At 46.0% G+C, this 24,968-nt stretch overlaps 1 protein-coding gene across 1 annotated transcript; it reads left to right on the plus strand.

Moving 5' to 3' along the window:
* The first annotated feature begins 1,136 nt into the window (after window positions 1-1,136).
* Window positions 1,137-24,010, plus strand: slc6a17 (solute carrier family 6 member 17). The gene is made up of 12 exons (XM_036533096.1): window positions 1,137-1,548; window positions 6,346-6,798; window positions 11,918-12,075; window positions 13,473-13,599; window positions 16,018-16,199; window positions 16,318-16,428; window positions 17,186-17,427; window positions 18,098-18,290; window positions 18,386-18,578; window positions 18,880-19,039; window positions 19,177-19,339; window positions 19,776-24,010. Exons 2-12 carry the CDS (start codon window positions 6,501-6,503, stop codon window positions 20,145-20,147), a joined length of 2,199 nt encoding a protein of 732 aa, XP_036388989.1. The 5' UTR covers window positions 1,137-1,548; window positions 6,346-6,500; the 3' UTR covers window positions 20,148-24,010.
* Window positions 24,011-24,968: the final 958 nt, after the last annotated feature.

Genomic DNA, 24,968 nt, shown 5'->3' on the forward strand with positions numbered 1-24,968 from the left:
AACAAGAATGTATACTGTATAGTGAAGGACAAAATAAATTACAGGTGTCAAATAGAAAAACAATGCAGCCATAGCGAGGGACCGCTCTGGAAGTGGAAAAGAGCTTGAGATTTATTGCCTCCACTGTTCTGTCAGCGCATCTTAATAGAAACATAGCAGCAGCATAATGTAGCTAAGTGAGTGCCAGCTTGAACTGTCATTGTACTGTACTTGCATAACGAGCATTGGACCGATATAGCCTGAAAGCAGCGATTATTTTTAAAGCCTTCAACAGAGGTAAATATTTGGCAGCTAATATTATATATTAATTACTCTGAACGCTGATTCTACCTTTCTGGAATGATTTGTTTGTGTGTCTACCGTTGCCGTCAGAAAGATGAAGAACCAGCAACTTTAACAGTTTAAGTCCAATTTAGTGGTCCGGTCAAAAGGTAAAATAAATGCTTCGCTTATTTTAGTGGATTAATAACTGCTCTTCATTAAGTACTGAAAAAAACATTACCGCTGTACCTATCTGTTTGAAAATGGCCAATGGCTTTGTTGTATTCAATCATAAATTAAAGACTAAATGTGTTGTACAGGATTATAGCAATGCACTTTTGCGCGGTTGCGTGGCGCCACAGGCAAAGGTGCCGCTGCGCTTTTAACGCGTATGCTTCATTCAGCCTCTGCCAAAACTCATTGGACACAGATGTTAAGTGCACTAGGGTGTGGATAATCGGTAACATAACTTGGCACCTGCTAACACAGGGATGGTTGTCATTAATGTGCACGCTACATTTTCCCTTTGACAGAGCAACAACAAAGCCACTCAAACCTTAGCGCCATTGGAACGCATCTTTTAATCGTGTTGGTGTAAAATTCGGTACCTTGAAAATTGGAGGTGAAACCTGAAAGCTCATTCCAAACAAATAAAAACAAACCATTGTATCGGTCACGTTCCGGCACACTTGTCCTTCTGCGGACATAAGGGTTACTTATAATTAATAATTATATTTTTGTACGTAATTCTGCAGGTGTCACGAAACAGGTAAAATCCATTGACGTATGCACAGGAGGGTGACTCAAACCTGCGTCACGGTTCCTATGTGTCCTTGCATATGCATCTCCCTCGTGTAATTTTAGGTAGGGATCTCAGCAGTTCAGCAACTTCGTGAAAATTATAACTGTGACGGAACGATTCTTTTGTAAAGACATTTTCTTTTGGTAAATACATAGAGTCCGAACCGGACGGAGACAACTGTGCACCTCATTCACAAAATTATTGACTTTTTCCGATGCTGAACGATAGTTTGCAACAAGGTGGTATTATTCGCTATTAACTTGGCAGTGGGGTCCGCTGAGGCACTGCGTCAGACTTTACGCTCGACACCCTGCATGCCAATTTCATCCAAGGCGGTAGCTCTGTAAATTCGCATCCCTGAGCGCATTGAAGCAGGCGGACCGAACGCAGACAGACTTCTCGCGGCTGTCGTGTTACGGATGTAATTCCCCGCATTGTTTCTATATAAAGGTATTGGGGGTTGTCCAGTCTTAACATCAGATAAGGTAAGACAGCCAAATATATACGGCGGCTTCTCACACCTTTTGTGTCTCTTAGTGTACCCATCTGTCACCGCATTTCATTACGTCGCTTTAGATTTTTTATTACTAATTTATGAGCACTAAATGGTTTTGCTAGAAATGATCATTGCTTAGCATTTCATGTTGCCAAATAACACTGACTATCCAAACTATCAAAATATGCATTTGTTTTGTGGATTACGAGATTTGTGAGGTATTTCCCTGCATTTACTTCAGAGAAAGGTGTACTCTTGCTGTACTATAATGTTACCGCATCATTTTCAACGGAAATGACCTCTCCCGTGAGAAAAGCTACAGTTCTGTTATGTTCCGACGCTTGCTGAAACGCGTGTAAATCACAGCGCAACAAGATATTGTCTGTGAAAATGTTAGCCTGGATATACAAAATACCACTGATTACAGGGAATAATATGTTACATAGTTCCGAATGTTTTGTCATTCTTTAACTATTGTGTCATTGTGTTGGTGGATAGTTTGACCTTGAAAATGTTTTATAATGCAAACGAACGTATAAAAATGATTTCTTGATGAACTATGTTGAATATATGCGTGATTTAATCAATAGTGATGATTAGCCGTGAGAAAGCAGGCGTAATTGCAGTCTCCAGCCACAAAGGTCGAAGACACGATAGATGTAGCTGTGGCAAACGGGGTGTTAGGCTGTTATGATGCCGATTATATCGTGTCGCGCACCTCTGACCGCGATGATGCTAGATGGTTGGAGCCTACATACCACTATGGCTGCCCATCTCTCAGATTTCCTGTCCTGATAATCTACATCACTCGGCAATAAACATAACACTTCAGACTGGTGGTATACCACCTTACGGAATTTGACTGAAGGAGTAAGAGGTAACGTACTGTAGGCTGGTAATACTTGATCATCCATCACCCATGCTGTATGTAGAGAATGAATAGAAAAACCAAATCTCTCATTTACTTCGACGGCGATGCACTGGACATCTCAGTAAAAATCATAGTCTGATAACCGCACAACCGAGCAAGAAACGGGTATAAATTTAATGACTTTCACGAGGTTGGTCTGGCCTGCTGTAAATCCGTTAAGTGAGAATCTCCTTAGATGAAATCTCATTAGGTAGGCCTATAGCCGTGCGCGTGCACTTCCTAAAACTACGGCATCCGCACGAATTTAACTTCGCTCTGCATAGGTTCAAAATAACTAACACATAAGTACATTACCCAAAGTCATATTGGGGAGCCATTCTAGAAATTAAAGCTGACAGAGCAGCTCTTCCTTGGGCAAACTACTTGCCTCTGTGACTAACTAGTTCAGTTTTGGTTTTATGTTTTGTGATGGTCGTACTGTGTATGACATTTGTCATTAATAAGGAAGGACCCCTACCTTCCTCAAAACTCATGTACAAAATGATTTAACTAGCTCCTCCTGTACCTCCTATACCTTTTTTTTAAACAGGTCTTTCCCCTCTCTGGAGTTCATTACTAAAGCAGAGCTCTCCAGATTTCCATGATAAAGCAGTAGTGTTACATATGCTGTATTTGTTTTTATCTTGGAGAAGAGGGGCCTGCTACATGACATGATTTTTTTCTGGTCAATGGCCATGCGTGCTCCATTTGAAGCATTGGTCACTTTGTGTAAATATTATATAGGTGGTTCACACACAATCTTTCCTCCAGTGAAGCATGTAATAGCATGACTGCATATGTTTTAATGATGGATATTTCCAACTAGCTTCTTTGCCTCCAATAATAACATCACACGCTACAGCTCCACTGCTCATTGCGTGATGGTGTTTAGATGGATGCAACAGGGAAGTGAGAATTTTGGGAAGCGCTGTTGCCTAGCAACCCAACAAGATAAAACTGGAGCGTATCCTTCATACATGACACTTGGAGCTGGATCTGTTATTTCTTCCACAGGATATCTGGCCCAGGAGCATAAAAACAGAGTCAGTGGCGATGAGAGCTCTGTCCTTGTTAATGAAATTTACAATTGAGCTGTATCACACTGCATAGTCAATATGTTCATAGCAACTGAAAAAACAAACAAACAAAACAAAAAAATCCCAACTTGTTCAGTATTCAGCTGCAGGTTGCTCCTTAAAGCATCAAGTCTGAGCTGTGCCTGCACCTTTCAGAAACTGTACTGTCAAACGTCAATATGTAAATGCATTCAACACCTACAAGCGGACATGCATGATGTGGATATGTTCTTTTAAATGATGCTTTGGAGAGAGGTTACTTTGCATCAGGACAGGAAGGCAGACCATAACCCTGGCCACGCAGTGATAGTAGCAGCCCTGGTACAGGTAGTAAGACATCAGCCCTCCTGAGTGGCTTAAATGTGACAGTTGGGTCACAGTGACTGAGGACACTAGTGGCCTTGCTGTATTAGGGTGATGCAGCCATAGCTCCTGTAGCACTCAGTGCATCACTCTGCAGTTCTGCCTGATTGGCTGCGAAAACCATCCCCAGACCCAGCCAGCTGGGATGGGACACTGATCTCCATACAGACAAATGAATCTGAAACCATTTTCATCACGGATCTCTAAGTAAAGGGTCACTACTGCCTGAACCAGCTCCAATCTTCCTGGTGCACAGTGGTCACGTGAATTACATGGTGACAGTCTTTTCTGTGCCAGCCTGTTCAGTTATATCAGGCACACATTTCTCTCTTTCACCATGAATTAACAGAGCCTTGGGATATCAAACTAATGGAATTGGTCCACCCCAATCCCCACCCTTCCAAGCTGTGAGTCTGTTTCACTTGGTTTTTCATTTCCAAATGTAAAACACACTGTACCATTTCAGCCCTGATTAAAAGCTTTTTTTTCTGCAATTGCTTTTGGAATTCGATGCATGCACACTCAAACGATCCATCTGGTTAACTGTGTAGGTCTTTGTATTTGGTGTCTGATGCAGACTGTCTAATAGCATTTAGCCCTCCAGGATGGCATTACTGTGGGAGACTTGGAGTGTGTCACATGTGTGTAGCGTGTAGAATGCGGGCGTGTTTACAGAATGTGGGCGTGTTTGCAGAATGTGGGCACATTAGTGGAATGCAGGCATGTTTGCAGAATGCAGGCATGTTTGCAGAACGCAGGCGTGTTTGTGGAATTGTTTGAGGCATATTAAGGGACTTCAGATGGGTGTGTAGTGCTGGTGCCATCTGGATGTAATTGGTACCTTATAATTGGTATCTTGAGAAGTCACTGAGGGGGACTGGCGTGTGCTGCCTTGAGTCTGCCTTGAGTCTGATTTCCACACCATCAAACTCACCCTCCATCCACAAACTCAACAAACACAAGACCCTCCTTTAGATGCAACCCATACAAGGCCAACAGCTGAAATCATATTGAAAGTCGTAATTACCCTGAAGATATATAGACAAGCAAACTGTCCTAGTGCAGCCTCAAACAGTAAATATATCGTTGTGTAATAGGACATGGGCTTTTTTAGCCATGTGTATGTATTTGTAACAGCACAGAACCTTTTCTTTCTGCGTTAATAAATAATGAGACCATGCCTGCGGTGTTGACGGAGGCAGTGTGTCACTGCAGCCTAATGCTAGTCTGCAGTGACTGGGGGCTACAGCATTCCTGGGGAAGGGGCTACTGATAGATTGAGGGGATTAGGGGATTGTGGAAAACCCTCCAGAAATTTTAACTCACGCAACCTTTTACAGGAAGATGAACTTGCACAATTTTGAGTAGTTGAATGTTTAAAACAAATCCCCCAACCCTCAGAAGCAGAAATAATCCAGTCAAGCACACAGGCCTTGGGCTGCGGCTTTCTTTGATTTAAATCAGGAGGAAAAAAGAGACCAGTGCTTTTGCAGTTCCAATGAGATTACTCTGATCCGCCCCACAACTGGCTGTTATTTACCAGACCCCACATGGCAGAATTCCTAATATCCCAGCCTGGAGCCTGTCCAGAGACCAAAGCACTCCTCTCTACAGACTTACTGTACCCTGCGCACACACTGGGAGCTTCCTGCACTCATTCATTAGGTCAGGAACATGGAAACCATTCCAAAATAAAGCCTTAACCAGAATCTCCTTGAAATCAGCCAAAAAGTAAAAAGCCAAACTGCTGCTGGACCTCTTACATTGTAGTCACCATGGAAACATGACTTTCTGCTCATTCCACCTTCCTTTAACAAGTGAAAAGCACGTTTTTGTTTTTGTTTGAATATATATTTTGAAAAAAAAAAGCCAAAATGCAGACTGGGTTTCCAGTCCCACAAGTTAGTATGTATCCAGTGACAATTCAGCCAATGTGAAAACCCAAACCTTGCTGTGTTGCATGTGGCTGCATGTTAACCTGTCAGCAGTCTTGGTGCAGGTTATCATTGGCAGCTGAAGTGAGGAGGGAAATGTTGCTTTACCAGTCGTCCCACACGGTTGTTTTGATTGTTTTTCGCTATTAGCCTGAACCTGTTTGAATGAGAATCTCCATTAGCAGCCCAATCCTATTAGCATAATTGCGTCTAATGTAGAGGCTCTGTCTCTGTTTCGCTTCCTATCAAGTCATTATTGATACAATGAAAACAAAAACAAGATAGAAACTGTTCTCTGGTCTGTTTGATATACATAGTGAAAGTCACTCAAAAAGTGTATCACATGAATAGGAGTCAGTTTATGATGGGTCCATTAGTCCACCATCCAACTCCATAGCCCTAAAGCAAGCATATGTAAAAATGAGTATATGTGATCAAAGTCACAACAGCATGTGTTGTAAGTAATGTCACAATAAAGCCTCTATTCACTTCCTTCCTGACAGGAGCAGGTGGAGGCATATACCTGGCTGTCCGTCTCGCAGGTAAGGGGACCCATACCTGTGACCCAAAGTTCTAGCTCTCAGACGTGCCCGGATCAGGTCAGGAGCATCTGCACTGGTGCCCTAATTGGCTGCTGTGTCTTTCCCCGGGATTCCCCATGCCGAAGAACAGCAAGGTCACGCAGCGGGAGCACAGCAATGAGCACGTCACGGAGTCGGTGGCTGACCTGCTGGCCCTGGAGGAGCCACTGGACTACAAGAGCAGTGTGATGAATGTGGGCGGGGCTGGGGGAGGCCCCGCCCAGAAGGGGAAGGAGCCCGATGACACGCTGGACAACGGAGACGGGCGCCCCGCCTGGAACAGCAAGCTGCAGTACATCCTGGCCCAGGTGGGCTTCTCCGTGGGTCTGGGGAACGTGTGGCGGTTCCCCTACCTGTGCCAGAAGAACGGGGGAGGTGAGTGCGACGCAGCACCCCGTGCTGGGCATGGCTGCGCGAACGTGACATTTTCACATTGACACTCAATGCTATTGGTGCCGAGTCACAGAACAACACCGCCAGAATGCCATGCGGGTTGCTCTGCAGGGCACGCCGGGACAACGGCTCATTCTGTTCTGATCCGATTCTGTTATGACTCACTGGGACCGGTGCAAATCCGATCTTCCTTTCATGGAGAAAATGCAGTGCTGTTATTGACAGCAGGAGAGCAGAGTGAACTCAGCCTGGTCATGGCCATGAGTGATGACTCACTAAGTGCTGAGAGTGTATTGAGATATGGATGGTCAATACGCTGCAGATATCTCCATTAACACAGCTGTGATTGGTCAGTATGGCACAGGTATATCAGCAAACAGAGTGCAAGGAGCATAATTCAGTGTGGAGCAGCACGCAGGGAATTGTACTTCTCTAAAGTGCTGCTAAATGGCAGTAATGTAATAGTGTAATGTACGTAATCACTGGAGTGTTTTCTGTGTACAGTGAGCTCACCCTCTGCCAACGCATACTCATGTGCCTGAGGCTAAGCACAGCGAGCTCATAATGTGATGTCCATGCTTTGAGAGCTGAAGCATAATTCTGGCTTCTGAAGTGCTTCGCTGTGTAATAAGGACGTGGATGTGAGTCTTTAAAGAGCTCAGTATTTTATAGATGCTCTCCTCTCCATGATTTTCTGAGCCCTGCAGGGAATTCTGGGACTTTTTTCAGAACAATTACTCCTTGCAGAGCTCTGCAGTCATTCGGATGTCTAAACCAAGCGCCATCTCTTATGAATCTCACCGAAACGTGTCCACTGGCTTAAATAAATGACAGGAAACCTGAATAATCAACCGTAGTGTTGTTAAATGCAGAACGCTGTGGGTTACTGTGTAGGATGTGTCCAGGATTTTATGCTTTTTCCCCCTTCATGAAACCCTGTTTTTGAATCGGCAGTTGTATATTCGGCTCTTATTGCTATGACAACCTCTGCATTCATGCAGGAGGTGAGATGAGTGTAATAGCCATTGGCTATTTATGGCACTGGAAGTCACACAGTGTGCTGCGCTGGAGTCTGCACTCACTGGAGGACAGACACTGCTCCATTGACACCACATGAGCAACTCACGTGCAGGGAGCCTGAGAGCAGTGAGAGGAGGGCACCATGGCCGACCCACCCGCCCCTATCCCTGGAGGAACAAAGCCAGTCTGCTCCTGGGCTGAGGAGGAGGGCCATAGAACAAGAGAAACTCTTTAAGGAGCTTTAAGAAGAAACATTTGAATGTGTTTGTGTATATGACATTGCACTATGACCCAGCATTTAGAGAGCTGTGCAGACTCAAAGATGGTGTATGTGTGGGTGTGTGTGTGTGTGTTGGTATGAGTGTTTGAGGGTGTGTGTGTGTGTGTGTGTGTGTTATGAGTATTTGTGGATATGTCTGTGTGTGTGTGTGTGTGTGTGTGTGTATTGGTATGAGTGTTTGAGGGTGTATGTATGTGTGTGTGTGTGTGTGTGTGTGTGTGTTATGAGTATTTGTGGATATGTCTGTGTGTGTGTGTGTGTGTGTGTGTGTGTGTGTGTGTGTGTGTGTGCGCGCGTGTGCGTCTCTGTGTGCCTCCAGCTGAAACTGACATGGTGGCAGTCCTGATTCCTGGCCTCTCCAGTGGCACAGGCTCCACTGATTCTCCTTGACAACAGCGCTGTCCTCCCGTCTGTGCGTAAGATGAGTACCTTCAAGTGGCTTTTAATTAAAGAGCAGGAGAGCAGCAGCTGACGCTGGCAGCACAGCGCTCTCCGAGGGGTGTGTTCCTGCTGCGTCTGACCCTCTGTGTCACCGAGTGGGCAAAGCTGGAGAAACAGCAGACACACACACCCCTCAGCAGTGCGGTGCAGGACTGCTGCATCACAGTACTACCACAGTGCAAAGCAATAGCGAACACAGTGTCCAAGTCTGGAAAAGGCCACAAGACATTCGACTGAACAGTGCTTGTTGTTTTGCCTGTGGTCTACTGTATATCTAACACTGCATCAATCCTAGACTTGAACACTCTAAGGAAAAAGATCAGAATCAAATCGACTCTGAGGTGTTCCTAGTTTCTTTGATCTAAAGCAGCTTGACCTCTGAGTCCAGTCTCCTGCAGGGCCATAACCTAAATCACCTCTGCTATTTTGGGTGCCAGGCACAGCAGATACTATTCTCAAAGTCTTTCTAATTAGCAGGCTGCAGCTCGAACACATCGCCCTCTGGTGTAAGGGTGAAAAGTCTAACCACAATGCCACTGAACCAGAATAAAGATTTTTGGTGTTGAGGTTGTGCTTTTCGCTGCCTCTCTTCCTGTTTGAGCAGCAGGTTTAAACCACTTTACACAGCAGCCCACATAATTTCACAGTGTATCAGTGAAACATCAGACTGAGTTAACCAAAATCCACACAGCAACACAGCGCTGCTCTCTCTCTCTCAGAGGAATACCAGGAAGCATCTCAGTGCTCCCATTCACCTCTGAGTATGAGTGCTAACACCCCGTCTCCAAAGGGCGCTGGCTGCCAGACTCACAGAGCCCTCCGGAAAAGGTTGAGCCTGTCTGGCCAAACCCGTCTGGCACTACAGCATCACTGAACGTCATCAGCACTTCACAGCCAGGGGAGAGAGGAGCAGAGGACGGCGCCGCACAGCGGGAGTGGAAGGGGCAGTGGAGGCAGTGAGGCGGAGCGGACACAGGGGTCCAGGACAGGGGCGCAAGGCGCGTCTTTCCCAACAGGCATCGTGCTTAGGGTATTAAAGGATGCCGTCTCAGTGAGAAAGTGAGACTGTGAAAGTGGGACACCTGTCCCCGTCTGCTCCTGATCCCCTGGAAAGCAGAAAACAATAAGATTACACGGCACTCAGCCTGTCTCCCTCTGCAGCAAGACTGTCGGTGTATTTTTAGAACTTGTTAATAAGGTGACAGAAAATTACAGTTTAGCCGCCACAGTGGGTGGCAGTTTAATGCACATATCACATTGATTTTCAATGGGGCATTAAACTAAGGCGCTGATCACTGTGGTCATTAAAGATATTGCAGAGAGGGTGTGTGCCCTGCAGTGGGTTAATGTCACTGTTTATACGTTAAATCATCCACACTTTAACAGTGAATTAATGCTTGCCTCTGCGGTTGGACTGGTGAGTGGCCGGTGTTATGGGATGCATGGCTGTTGTCTTCTGTGAATCTTATTGCCAGCTATTGATGTGAGTATCCTGTCCCCTTGGAAAAGGATCTGGGATTCTTGAAAGGGATGGTGCTTCAGAAAAGCACTCCAGATTTAGGATAAGCAGCAAAGCTTTACAACTTAAAGTGTGTTTTTCATTCATGAGTTTGTGAGTTTGGTGTTACCTCATGTCACAGTATAGTAGAATGTGTGTATGTGGCTGTTGCTATGCTAGTTATCTAGCTAACTCTGAACTCTGCAGTTTATTTCGGTGCCCCATTACCATGGCTGCTGTGAGTTACCCCCTGGGGCCGGCTGCAGTCTGACATGATCCAGGATTATCTATCACCAGTATTCTTTTCCAGCTCTGTCTACCCTGAGTGTCCCAGAATGACTCAAGATTGGCAGTAATACGGTTGCCTCAGTGGCCATCATGCATATGACATCCTCATGTGTCCAGAGGTTAAGGACTAAGGGCCAGCAATAGATGTTCACTACTGCACCTAAACACATGCTACTGTTGTACTTTTGTCTTTTCAATAGTGCCACTGTTGCACTACTCAAAAGCCTGTAGTATTTCTGTTGTATTAGAGGCTTTTAAGTAAAGTTCCTTTGTTTAACTAAGAGGTCAAGATGCCCAGGTCATCGTTCATTCTTCAAGATAAAATGTGTCTCAAGTAAGCATAGATCATTCCTATCTACCTATTTGACAGTTGAGTTTAGTTGAGTTTAGTTAATATGTTGCATGATAAAAATGAATTCACTTGAAATTTCAGTTTTAATTACAAGGCTTCAGCTGTCAAGATCAGATAACTGACTAATATTTTTTGTTATGTGATAAAGACATTGTCTCTATTATTAGTTTAGATGCTCTTTTCTCCTTTTTGTTTGCCATGGAAAATACGTATGTTTCTCGCCCACAAGAACAAGAGTAATAAGGAATAGTTGCTAAATATTATTGCAAACTGACCTTAAAGATTGAAATAGCTAATGTTCTTTGCAAAGACAAGTCATTTGCTCATGGGTCTAGCTATCTATCTAAAATTTGTAGACAATTTACCATGCAAACAGTTATGCATACAGGTGATGCCAGCAAAAATAGGGTCCTACTGAACTTGCTGGTTCACTGAAGATGTGCCTGACTTTAATGCCACAGTTTCATGCTTTGGAGGCGTGGCCAGCACAGGACATAACCTCGGTCATGGAGAATAAGCTGAATCAAGGACATTCTTACCCACACATCCAGAGGAGCCAAAACCAGTGGGTCTGTGTGGCCTTTATACTGAAGCACACCTAGTATTTCTCAGAAATGTACTCTGCTGGCATCATTATTGCATGTTCCAGCATGTTTTAAATGTATGTTTTAAATTTAAGTAGAATGGATTTCTCTTCATTATAAAATAAAATGCCCTTCCTTCTTGCTCTTAAATGCTGTTTTTCCTCCCTTCCTCCTCTTCTTCTTCTTTTATCATTTAAAGTTCTGAAAGTTACAATGCTGCAAGCCATTAATGGTTGAGATCATTACCACTAGAGAGAGCCTCAGGTCATCTGTAATGTGTGTCTCCAGTTCTGGTTTGGAGAGAGCTTCAGGTCTTCTTTAACCCTTTTGCGTTTACGGTCACACCGGTGTGATTAGAACACTAGATTGGAAAAATTCTAGCTAACGTTAGCTCTGAGGAAACAGCAATTTAACGTTACAGCAATCTAGTACAGCAAATGCAGTGGTGAATTCTATGAGAAGCTTAACAACGCTCATGAAAACATAACAAACCATGTAAAGTAACACGCACACTACTTAGCATAGAATAAGTCATGTATGAAAGGGTTAATGCATGTCTCTAGCACCGGTTTGGCAGGGACTACTGTGATGTGTGCAGGTGTGTGTTGAACAGGTGCTCTCTGTGTTCCTCCCATCAGGTGCGTACCTGGTGCCGTACTTCATCCTCCTCCTCCTCATTGGGATCCCACTCTTCTTCCTGGAGCTGGCGGTGGGGCAGAGGGTTCGCCGTGGGAGCATCGGGGTGTGGAACTACGTCTGCCCACGGCTCGGCGGGGTCGGGGTCTCCAGCCTGATGGTGAGAGGACAAAGCGCTGTACATCAGAACTGCAACTGTAACAGAAAATAGCAGGGTGGAGGCCACAGTCTCTCAGTGTCTTCTGGGTTTAGGAGAGACCATCCTGCTGTTTCCGGAGGTTAGGAGAAACCAGAAAATACAATATTTTGATTAAGTGTCATTGTGACATGCCGCTTAAATTAATCACTGACAGTTACGGACAAGAACACACCCAGATTCAATCACACAGACACTTCCAATAGGTTTAAGGGCTCTATCTTTGGCCCCAGGGGTTATGCATGTGTCATGGTTTGGCAATGATCAGAGCACAGTGTGGATTAACCCCCTGCCTGCCATGACTCACAATCATGCCTCCACTGCTCCAGCGGCTCATTCAATCCAACTCGGCCTCTGCTCCTGAGGTGACCTGGCCTACCTTCCATCATAACGTCACTGTCAAGAGCCTGAGGCGAACGTGTTCAAGGTGATGACTGTCAGAGCCCGATTTGGCCAAACCGGGACCTTCTAATACACTGAGGCAGTATCGAGGGCCTTCTGCCTCAGATTAACCCTGTCCTGACCGCTGCTGGTTTGGGGCAGAGAGGTAGTGCTTGGTAGCTTTAGTGGCTGAATGCGAGTAGATGAGACACCAGAGAGTCATGGAGCTATAAATGCCACAGCAGGTATGAAAGCAGAGGCTGTTGAGAGAATTCATATGAATAATTCATAGACATTCTGACTGCTGTTGTGTGAAAAGCCCTGCCCCCCATCCCTGGGACTGAATACTGTAATACTCATAGTGCAGCCAAAGGCTAAGGCTAACGTGGGCTAGCACAAATACACACTCAGAGACGCAGCTACACAATCACACACATATGAGCTGAGCCATTTAGTCTCACATGCACGCGTCTCCAGTGTGTCAGACAGATTGTCTGCCTCTATTCTGCAAATGCACATTAATCCGGTGACATTTAATCCCAGCACCAGTGGGCAGATGGGTCACTCAGAGTTTGCGTATGAGAGGTGTGGGGTAAAGCAGAGGCCAGCTCTTATGAATCACGCTTCTCAGGTTACTGTGGAAACTCACAGCGCTCCATTCCCAGTTCCCGGCCTGATGCAGTTCTGCTGATCGCCACCAGTGGCAGTCTCGCACCCACAGGTTTGAAAAGCCAACAAAGCAGAATTCAGAAAAAGAACAGTAGGGTACCTGGAAGAGTGGATCCACGCATCTGCACACACCTGGCTCAGGTGTGTAAGATGCTGTGGTGAGCTTAGTGCTCTTTTTGGGCTTCCAAAGTTGGTGTGAAAGGGGAAGAAGATGTTGTTGTGTGTTATTGGGAAAGGAATTACTACCATTCTGTACATACCTACACAGTTGCCAAGTAACTGTACACCTAATCAAACTGTCCCTTCTGCAGGTGAGCGGCTTCGTGGGTCTCTACTACAACGTCATCATCGGCTGGAGCATATTTTACTTCTTCCAGTCCTTCCAGTACCCGCTGCCCTGGAGCGAGTGTCCCATCAAGAAGAACGGAACACAGGCCAGTGAGTGCAGCGTCACTCAGGGCTGAATCTAGGCAGCTGGACTGAACACACAAATCAGGGAGTGTAAGACAGACCGGGGGGTGAAATAGCATCTGTAACACAGATTTATACAGTGAAGTTCATATGCCAGTGGAGTCCAAGGTGTGTGTGTGTGAGAGATATAACATTCAATTTATTATAACTGCTATTGCTAGTAGTATTAGTATCATTAGTGGTAGTAGTTGTACTTCTGGGTATAGTATTATGTACAACCTTACATGTGGTACAATCTAGGAGGATATTGCAAAATGCACTACTGGCCTCTTACATTCATGTGTTCCAGGCATTTCTGTGCAGTGTAATCCCTGGTCAGTTGACTATATTCCTATGTGGAGCTGCTGGAATTACTCCACCCCCAGCCTCACCTTTTCCCAGTGTGAAAAAATCTGAAGTGTGTAGGAGGCTGTTATTCATATCGCTGCTAAGAAATGCTTTTCTTGTTCATTTTCAAGCAAATAATATCAGATAAAACTCTATTTTTAACAAATCAAGTGCTTTGCCATTTCTTCTGGAAAACTGGAAGTGTAGTAAATTGTATTTTACTGACTGAAATAAAAGGGACAGATATCATTTTTTACTATCAGCTCAGTGGCTGGAATCAGTATGAGCCGAAGCGCCCTTTAAACCCCTGTAAGGGGATACGCTGATACACCGATCGTTTCCCTCTGCAAATGAAGTTCTCCTGGTGATTCACTCAGAGATGAGCCTCAGTTAAGCCTGAGGAAACTTAATTACGTTCACATCCTCGATCAAAGCGTGAGTGCACAAGATCAGTCCATCCAGGGAATCAGCATAGATTGTCCTTTTCGGAAACTGATGTTCATTCTGCCCCCCAGTACATAGCAGGTCCCACTCTCCCTGTAGTAATGCAGTTTTGTACATTGTGAAATAAACTCAGTCAGAAGTCTAAGATGCTCTGACAGCAGCTCTCTGCTGACTCTGCATTTGGGCAGTGCGCATAGTGGGCCTAACAGGCTGACAAGCTGGCATATTTGAGGTGACAGTCCTCTTGCCCACCCTCTGCCATCACAGTGGATGAGAGAAAAGTCCTGTCGGTTAAGGCAAGGCCTCCCGTGAGCTCAGACGTTCCCAGCATGCTCCCTGACTGGCGCGGTCACATGACTGACAGAGGCACACACTGACCTGAGCAGCACTGTCCTTTTTGGAACCAGGACAACCTGTCCAGCTATGAACCCCCCCACCCCCCCCCCACCCCACCCCCACCACCCCCATCCCGGCCACCAGCCAGCCTGCTCCTCTGTGAGGAGAGACGCTCAGAGTCGGGGCTTCTCCACCCTGTCTATGCAGCTCTCTTTATGGTTTAATTTTACTCACACATTTGCCTTCTTCTTTAGTGAAACAGAACATACATACTTATACAAATATACTGCACTAACATATACAAAAACATTATGCAAAATACAAATGCATTATACATAAACACAGCATTTGAGGGAGAAAAAGACTGCTTTACATGTGCTTAACTCTAAACAAAGGTGACTTCACAAAATGGAGTGAAGTGCACTATGATCTAAGATCACATGACCTCTTCTAGGCGATGAGAAAAGAAAGCAATTATTGTTAAATACTATTACATGTAATACTCAAAATTGGGCACTAGGTGTCAGCAAGTCTGAGACTGCAGGACATGGCAGGGTCACTCTGGCAGAGGCTCTCCACCCTCAGTCATAAGGTGCAGTAGGATGTAATCCCTGTGCTAGATCCATTTTCCCTAAATTATGCAACAGATTTAAATGCCAGCAATCACCTTGCGTAATAATATTACTTGTACATCTGTCGACTCACTATGCAGCTCTAGGCAGAAATGGACGTTTTCTTTTAGCGTGGTGCTTCAGGAGGGGGCAGTCAGTAAAAACATTAATATTCTCACTCTCAGTTCTCAATTTCTCCTCCTCCTCCTTCTGAAATATCTTAACGGCTGTATGATTTCCCCTGCCAGCCAAATGTTATTGGCAATTCACATGGTGTAATGCTCATATTACTGTATTCTGAGCTGTGTATCTTGCATATTGTGTAGTTGTTACTGTACACTGTGTAAATATGTTCTGTGTAGTGTTTCTGTCTTTCATCAGTGTATGACAGTACTGTGAGCAGCACTGTGGCCTCCCTTAGAGGACTCTAACGCACTGTGGCCTCCCTTAGAGGACTCTAATGCACTGTGGCATTCCTTAGAGGACTCTAACGCACTGTGGCCTCCCTTAGAGGACTCTAACGCACTGTGGCATCCCTTAGAGGACTCTAACGCACTGTGGCATCCCTTAGAGGACTCTAACGCACTGTGGCCTCCCTTAGAGGACTCTAACGCACTGTGGCCTCCCTTAGAGGACTCTAACGCACTGTGCCCTCCCTTTCCTGCAGTTGTAGAGCCTGAGTGTGAAAAGAGCTCTGCCACCACATATTTCTGGTACCGCGAGACGCTCAACATCACCAGCACCATCGCCGACAGCGGGGGGCTGAACTGGAGGATGACCCTGTCCCTGTTGGCTGCGTGGTTCATTGTCTGCCTGGCGGTCATCAAGGGGATCCAGTCATCAGGGAAGGTGAGCTCCTGGGGTCAGATGAGGCCGAAACAGGGGCAATCAGAGTCAGCTGCTGCGTGCCTGTCTTCCCCCGCTTATCCTCACAGGGAGTTTCTCTTGTGCGCCCCCTACCTGTCAGGTGATGTACTTCAGCTCGCTCTTCCCCTATGTGGTGCTGCTGTGCTTCCTGGTGCGGGGCCTGCTGTTGAACGGGGCGGTGGACGGCATCGCGCACATGTTCACCCCCAAGGTGAGACAGCCAATCACATCACAGCATCCCAACACAGCCTCCATTTATTGGTCCCCATCAGTCACTCCGAGTGAGCACTGAATCTGCAAGAGGGAAGGGGGGTGTTTTGCTGATGTTGCACTCACCAGTGTATTCTGTGTCTGATACAAGCACAAGGAACATTTTATTGGAGCTCTAACCTTGGACTTAGCTCTATTGTTTGTGCTGTAAAAATCAGGCTTTTGTCTCTCTCTGGTGGCAGATTGTATGTAAACACCCACAGCAACATCTGTGCATCCTTTTGCACTTTGGTGGCTACAGTGTGGTTTGCAGTCACATTAGCCTGCAAAGGGCTTCCTGAAAGCTTTTCCCTCTGTGTGTAGGGGCGAAAACAATATTTTGTATATGCAGTGATGATGTATGTGTATTTTAGGAGTACAGCAAGTGGACTTAGTGAAGGAGCCACAGTTCTTGTGTCACCGACCAAATCTAGTGTTATAAACAATGAGTTATTAAGAATTGTGTTTTTGGTCTGCATGTAAGTTTAAGCAGATGATAGAATTAGACCTTTAAATGAAACGAAGCTAAACTACACTCTAGAACACCGAAAGATGAACATTCTGTTACTGGAAATTAAGTATCCATGCTCCATAACTACCTCCTGACTGCCGTGGGACTGTAGATTTTTAGCTGGAGCTTCTGTGTGTTCAGCATACAGGGTGCCAGCTGTTTGAGGGGGTTCCATTTCCATGACCTTGTGACCTTTTCTCATCCCCAGCTGGAGAAGATGCTGGAGCCACAGGTGTGGCGCGAGGCTGCCACCCAGGTGTTCTTCGCCCTGGGGCTGGGATTCGGCGGCGTCATCGCCTTCTCCAGCTACAACAAACGCGACAACAACTGCCACTTTGACGCTGTGCTGGTGTCCGTCATAAACTTCATCACCTCTGTGCTGGCCACTCTGGTGGTGTTCGCTGTGCTCGGCTTCAAGGCCAACATCATGAATGAGAAGTGTGTCGTAGAGTGAGTGCAAACCCTGAAAAACCCCCAACACCCAACCCCCAACTCCACCACCCACCACTGTGGTGTGCACTGTGGACAGGCAACCTGGAGAAAACATGATAACCCACACTGGTCTGCCTTCTCATTCATCACAGAACAGCTGACAATCATCTTTACACGCAGTATCCACAGGTAAAGGTAAAACTGAAAATGGTAAAAATAAAAATGGGCTAACCCACGCCCACAGGATAAAAGTTCACTCTTCTCAAGTCTTTCTTTGGGTTATCATGTTTTTCCAGGGCTAGGCTGAGCCCAGCTGCATCTCCATACACTCGTTTTTGGAGCATGCACTTTTAGGTATACCTGACTGCAGTGAAAATGGTCCAGCAGACTGGTGAGAACAGTCAGTGGTCCAACATGGCCTGACAGTGCAGCCAGGATTGCAATGAGAAAATCTGATATGAGATCAGTGTTAGAGATGTAGTTTTTCTTGTATGAGGCAGGTTTGATAATGTAGAGTGCCACTCTGGTACTTGATCAGCCTGATCATGCAAGCCTGGCTCTGGTCGTAATGCTTACCTCCTTATTAGTGCAATGGAACGACTTACCGGAGGTAAGTCATTTTCTCTAATGCTAGGGGCACACTTGTGAGCGCAGGTCAAGTTCTAACTGCTGTTTACCTGTGCATCAGGAACGCAGAGAAGATCCTCGGCTACCTGAACTCCAATGTGCTGAGCCATGACCTCATCCCTCCACACGTCAACTTCTCCCATCTGACCTCAGCGGACTACGCCGAGATGTATGGGGTCATCAAGACGGTGCGAGAGGACAGCTTCTCCCAGCTGGGTCTGGAGCCATGCCTGCTGGAGGACGAGCTCAACAAGGTAGGCCCCAGCACGGGGACACAGCCAGTGACAGGAATATTATTCTATATTAATAGATATTAATCTATATTCCTGACATGTCCCTCTGCCTGCAGGCCGTGCAGGGCACCGGGCTGGCCTTCATTGCCTTCACCGAGGCCATGACCCACTTCCCGGCCTCACCCTTCTGGTCCGTCATGTTCTTCTTCATGCTCATCAACCTGGGCCTGGGCAGCATGATCGGCACCATGGAGGGCATCACCACGCCCGTTCTGGACACCTTCAAGGTGCGCAAGGAGATCTTCACAGGTGAGGGCCCCGCCCTGTCCCCTGCGTTCATGAAGCAGTAGCCTCCTCTGTCTGCTGAGCCCTCCAGGAGGCCTTTCTGAGCCCATGAACTCTATGCCATATTTAACTGCATCTGGAAGATCAGTAATTTCACACTCCATTTGGGGCCGTCGACCCGTTATAGCAATAAAACAAAGATTATTAGGATAGCAGGAATATTGGTGCTCGACCTGTGTTTGACAACTTTATGTGTGATAGTGTGCTGGGAAGCTGTGGGATTCTAAGGTGTCCTTCCTGATGTCTTCCTCCTCCTCTTCCTCAGTGTGCTGCTGCATTACGGCCTTCATCTTTGGACTCCTGTTTGTGCAGCGATCAGGGAACTACTTCGTCACCATGTTCGATGACTACTCCGCTGGCTTGCCACTCACTATTGTGGTTATCCTTGAAAACGTCTCAGTGGCCTGGATCTACGGCACCAAGAGGTAAAGACAGACAAACAGATAGGCAGACAGACAGACAGAGATACAGCAGGCAGGTGAACACAGCTGGCAGGTGAAGCTGTAGTAGGAGTGTAGTGGTAGTAGGAGTCTCACGGCTCACTCTCTTACCTGTCTGTCAGGTTCATGCAGGACCTGGAGGACATGCTGGGCTTCCGGCCCTACCGCTTCTACTTCTACATGTGGAAGTATGTCTCCCCGCTCTGCCTGATCATACTCATCTCTGCCACCGTCATCGAGATGGCCATCAGCCCACCTGGGTACAACGCGTGGGTGCAGGACCTGGTGAGTGATCATCTCCCCTCCAATCGTTTGTAGCTTTAGCCTGAGCTTAAATACCCGCGCAGTGTTTACAGAGTGCTGCCAGAGCCCTTTCCACAGTTTTATGATGTTCATACTGCTGAGCATTCTGCTGCCCCCTCCTGGTTGTTGATGAAATGCACATGGATGACCCTGACCATAAAGAGTGATGTGTAAGATTAGGGATTTAGAGTGTGATCTGCGATAAAGAGATCACGATTTTTGTAGTGAAACAGGGGAAATGTTCAGGATGTGCTAATATTGGACATTTGTTAGTGATCTCCAGGAACATTTTAGCATTTCCATTGGTAGCAGGTTGATAGGTTATCCCATACCCAGCCAACCCCTTTCCTGTCTCTCCCCGATCCCACTTCTTGACAATCATGTGTTTTCCTGGCCCCTCCCCTCTCCCGGTCTCCAGGCAGCTGAGCGTTTCCAGAGCTACCCTCCCTGGGCACTGACCATGTGCTTCGCCCTGATAATCGTGGCCATGCTGCCGCTCCCCATCGTCTTCATTGCCCGCCAGTTCAACCTGCTGTCCGACGGCTCCAACAAGCTTTCCGTCTCCTACAAGAAGGGCTGCATGATGAAGGACATGTCCAACCTGGAGGACCACGACGAGACGCGCTTCATCCTCAGCAAGAACCCCAGCGAGGCCCCGTCCCCCATGCCCAATCACCGCTCCTACCTGGGGCCAGGTAGCACCTCCCCTTCTGAGATGACCAACCCCGCCCCAAACAGCCGCTACGGGACTGGCTACCTGATGGCCACCACACCTGAGTCCGAGCTATGATCCATTGTGTACCCTCCACCCACCACATGTAATACATAATCAATCATGTGCAGCTCTACTGCGCTGCCATGATTGATTATATATGTGTAATCAATCTTTATCAATGTTGAGATCTAGGTCTATATGTCTGTATCTATATGGATCTATATCTGCATACATATTTAATCAAGGGCAGTGCAGTAGAGCCCGTAACCAACCAGCTGAGGGTTTCCTTTCAGCCAGAGAACGCCGTCCCCTTTCAGGGAGAGAACGTGGTCCACTTTCAGCATGAGAACAAGGTCCCCTTTCAGGGAGAGAACGCGGTCCACTTTCAGCATGAGAACGCGGTCCACTTTCAGCATGAGAACGCGGTCCCCTTTCAGGGAGAGAACGCGTTCCCCTCTCAGCGATAGAACGAGGTCCTCTTCAGCAAGAGAACGTGGTGCCCTTTCAGTGAGGCTGCAGGTGATTGGCTGGGAGCTGGAAGGTCAGGGCCAGTGACAGGGCTGAGGGTAACTCTCTGTATAGGGTGGAAATGTTGGCCGCTGATCATGTTGGCAGCAGCAGATGTCTCAGTGCCTAGTTCCAGCACAGCACCAGGGTAACGCTAGCTAAGGGGTCTGAAATGCTGCAGCACGTAATTCTTCTCCACAGAGTACATCTTAAGGAGGGCTGTAGGGGAGATCTGGGGAAGGGAAGAAGAGAACAACAGATGTCTTCATCCTGTTTTCTGTCTGCGAGCAAAGCTGTAATGTGTTGGACTGTACAATGAAAGTTCTTTATTTACTGTATATGTGGAATTCTGTCGTATGGCACAGGCATTTTCCCTTTATCGTTTGTAAAAATCATTTCCCAGATTGTTGAATATGATGTAATATAATAGTTTATTGCTCCCAAAGGGGGTGTTTCCTTGAACAATAAAAGTGCACAATGTACGGTACAGTACATGCAATACTATAAGAAGAGCAGTAATAATTGACATTATTGACGCGTTCGTCCTTGCTGTATTCGTGGCTGTGTATATCTGTAGATGTGGTGTAATATTAACAAAACCCCTCTGTAATCCTTCCCTCCACTGGGACTTTCATGCGTATTGGATTATGGTAGCTTTGGCAAGATGCAGTCATTCACACAAAGGCGTGTACACTTTACTAACTCTCTAACACAGAGGCAGCAGCATTTGTGTCTCAGCCATGTTCAGTCGTTCTTTGCAGATTCTTGCGTTCCGGTGCAGTTCGATGTTGTGACAATGCTGTATCTTTACTGGACGAATAGAAACCATTGGTCTTGCTACGGGGGCTGTCAGATGTCTAGGAGGTGTAGTAGTTTCACAGCTTTGTTACATGAGAGGAAGCCAGTGGGTAACACAGAGCATTAGCCAGAGGAAGCAGCAGGCCCAGCTTACAGAACTCTCCAGATTGTGCCACTTACACTACGGCGTGATGATGAATTTGGCTTTCAAATGCACTGTGGTTTTGGGCATATACAGTATGTGGGATTTAATTCATAAATGAGTCCATCTACATCAACCTGTGGGACACCATTTTAAAAAGCGCTTATTTTTCATGTATATTTTTAATATGTATACATATCTACATTTATATTGAACTGTGTCAGCTGGAGAGAACTACAGCTATTTCTTTCTTATTTTCTTGATCAAGCAAAGGGTGCCATAAGTCCTGGCACACCTCCTCCAGGTGAATACTAGGTGTTTTGGCAACATTGCTTTGGAACAGCGATTTAGATTTGAAACAGCCTGTCACAGCCTGTCAGACGCCTGATGAATTGTTGGGTGCCTGAGAAAGATGAGACAAGCAACACCTGCTGACCTACCCATTCTCCATACCCTCATAAAGTAAAGCTGTGGGCTCCCAGTCACTGAGCTACTCAGACCCCCCCAGTCTGCTACACTGTTTGATAAAGAGATTCTACTTTGTCCAGCCAAAAGTTCTATCGGGCATGCACTCACAAGGCATAACAGAGGGATAGAGATTTTGGCAGGAGTCTCTGGGAGTAATGGGGAGTGAAAGGGTGGAGGTTTGAGCAGCAGTCTCTGGGAGTGATGAGCGGTGAAACAGTGAGCTTTAGATGTGCAGGCGTCTCTGCACGCTCCTGAGACACTTAACACCGCCAGTGTTAAAAATAGACGGGTCGTTACCGTGGGAGGCGAGGTGATGCGTTAACGAGCCCTCCCTGGATGCGGCCGCGTGTGGCACGCTGTTGCTCCCCGTGAAGCTCCTGTACGCACAGTATACTGCCGCATCGACATCGCCAGAACGTTTACATATCAAAGTACGCGTCTCTCGCCTGGTGCGAAAACATCTAAGGGCCCTGACAGGGCGTCCATGCCACTGTAATGTGGAGGCTTTAATATGAAAACAAAATAAAATCCATTCCTGTTCTTTAAATGATTGGAGAAAGGAATCTGGGGGATGCGAAACATTTTTCAATAAGCACCGTAATGGTGCTGTGTGATAAAACAGCAAATTGATTTACATATTATGCATAAAAACAGGCAGCTTTTTCAGGAAACTGTCCTTATGTGTATTTTTTTTCAAGCACAAACACAAATCTTAGAAGATCACTTGCCCAGTGGTGCTTTGAAATAAAAGGAAATATCTGTATTATATATTTTTAAAAAGCTAAAATATACACCTTGCAGTGGCACATTCTGACCACTAAGTGTCACTGTTTACAACAGAAAACATTCCGTGCTGAAACAGAGGGGCATGGTGGATATGCTGCTGCTGACGGCCTCCTCATGAAGGTGAAACGGAGCACATTTTTGTAAAGCACAGTTTGGTGCCTAAAGCTCAAGTCATCTCAATTAATCTAAGTCCAACGTTCTACTAGTCTGTGTAGAAGCTTTGTATTGTGTTGCTAGTGATTATTGTTAACTAGTGATTAGGTGCAACCTAATTAGGCTGTGCACTTTATCATAGACAGAGGCTCTGGAGATGAGCCACAAACCACAACACAGATTCCCTGCTAAATCTGGTGCCAACCGTCAGCACCATCTATGTCACACAGGTCCTGCTCCCAGCACTGCCTCCGGCTAGAGGAGTAATCAGTTTGACACTTTCCCATGATGCAGTGCAGAGATCACTGCAGAGAGAACAAAACCAAGCACATGATCAGACAACAGCACAAAGAAAACTGAAAAAAAAAAGTCCATAGGTCTCAGACAGTGGTTGGTTAGTTAGCATAATTGATGGCACGTTCATGGCTCTTTGAACCGAGACAAAAAGAGAGGACCAAATATTCTGTAAGCACAAAAAATGCATGTGTCTAACTTACACCTTCCCAACCAAGTCTTGTGTTTGTCAGAGTTTTGTGTTTATTCCCAGATCTGAAATCTTGCAACCCGGACCAAAAACACAGATGCAATCAGATGTCCCATGTCTTTCACATTCCGTGGATTTGCCCATGGAAAATGGGCAATGTAGAGCACAGCTGTGTGAAATGCTGTGAGCTCAGTCTGAGGCCGGTTAGGCCTTCCAGTGGGCCTGCATGGAATAATACATGATGCTCATAAGAGATGGAGTGTGATGGAGTCTCACCCAAAGTGGTCAATGAGAGGAGAACAATGCAGGTGATGCATCAGTCAGTCAGAGAATTTTGCTCACATTCCTACCAGCACAGGACCAGCCTTGCATTGACCAGCAGGGGCCTGGTCTTAGTCCAAAGCATTTCAGACAATCAGAAGGGACCAGGGCCTGTGTGACAGGACGTGTGTGACATTTTCCTCTCGTCTGCCATGTGGGCTGATCAGGGGGCCATTTGAAAGGCAGCATTTCTGTGTCTGTCTGGGACTCCCTGAAACAATCACACCTCCAGGGCCTCTCCTTCCTTTGGGTTTGTCCTGTTCAAATAAATTAATTCCATTTCGTTTGACTTTATTTTTTTAAAGTACAGTAATGGTTTATTTATTTTTTTATTGTAACGCTAGAAGCCATGGTATTAGTGACTAAATCAATGACTATATTTATATTACTATATATTTACTCTGCATATGACTGTGTGTATATTGTTAACTTCACAATGAAGATGATCTATGAAAGTGTCATGGTGAATATTTTCATCGTCTGTGTTTATGTATATAATCATTGTATATTTGGAAAGATGATTTTTGTAATGTGTCCTGGTGCCCTGCTGTAGTTTTGGGGTGCCTGTGTTAGGGGGTAGGATTATGCTGTTTGTTTTTTGAAGATGGCCCTTTCCCCCTTCTGTGCTCGTTATTTGTATTTGTTCGTGTGACGGTGTGTGGGCGACAGCTGACCATTTTGACAAGCGATCTGTGTTTTGTGTTCTGTCTGCTAAACTCAAATATGTGAATTCTGCTGGCAGTTCTTTACAGTCAGTCTTATAAGGTGTTTTCAGGTCGATGTGCACAGCAGCATGGATGGCCTCTGATTGGCCAAAGTGATTCCCTGTACACCCAGAATATCAGTGTAAAATCACTCAGATACTGCCTCTCTGTGCTTTCCTTTTGGTACGAACACTTATAGTACAATAAGATCATAGACAATCCTTGTCTATGTCTAATAAAAAGCAAAAAGAAATGAGGGAATGAGTTAAATCTGTGGCTGTGACTTTGGAAGTGAATCACTGTTGAATGTGAATGTTTTTGCACTTTGACTCCCTCTGAAGGTGTCTGAGCTCTGCGTTCACTGCCTTCTCCGTAGGCCTCACGTAGGGTCCTCTGCTGGTGAAAGTCAGACTGCGGTATCTGTGTACAAAGCAATATTCTGCAGAAAGAGCAGGCACTGACGGGAATGGCGTAGATGAAAGAGAAGAGGAGAGGAGATGTGTGTGTGTGCGTGTGTGTGTGTGTGTGTGTGT

The sequence above is a fragment of the Megalops cyprinoides genome, chromosome 7 (genome assembly GCF_013368585.1).
Source record: "Megalops cyprinoides isolate fMegCyp1 chromosome 7, fMegCyp1.pri, whole genome shotgun sequence".
Taxonomy (NCBI): Eukaryota; Metazoa; Chordata; class Actinopteri; order Elopiformes; family Megalopidae; genus Megalops; species Megalops cyprinoides.

Coding starts and splice junctions, on each gene's coding strand:
- slc6a17 (XM_036533096.1), top strand. CDS start 6,501: ATGCCGAAGAACAGCAAGGTCACGCAGCGGGAGCACAGCAATGAGCAC. Junction 12,076..13,472: donor TCGGGGTCTCCAGCCTGATG/GTGAGAGGACAA, acceptor TCCCTTCTGCAG/GTGAGCGGCTTCGTGGGTCT. Junction 16,200..16,317: donor GGATCCAGTCATCAGGGAAG/GTGAGCTCCTGG, acceptor CCTACCTGTCAG/GTGATGTACTTCAGCTCGCT.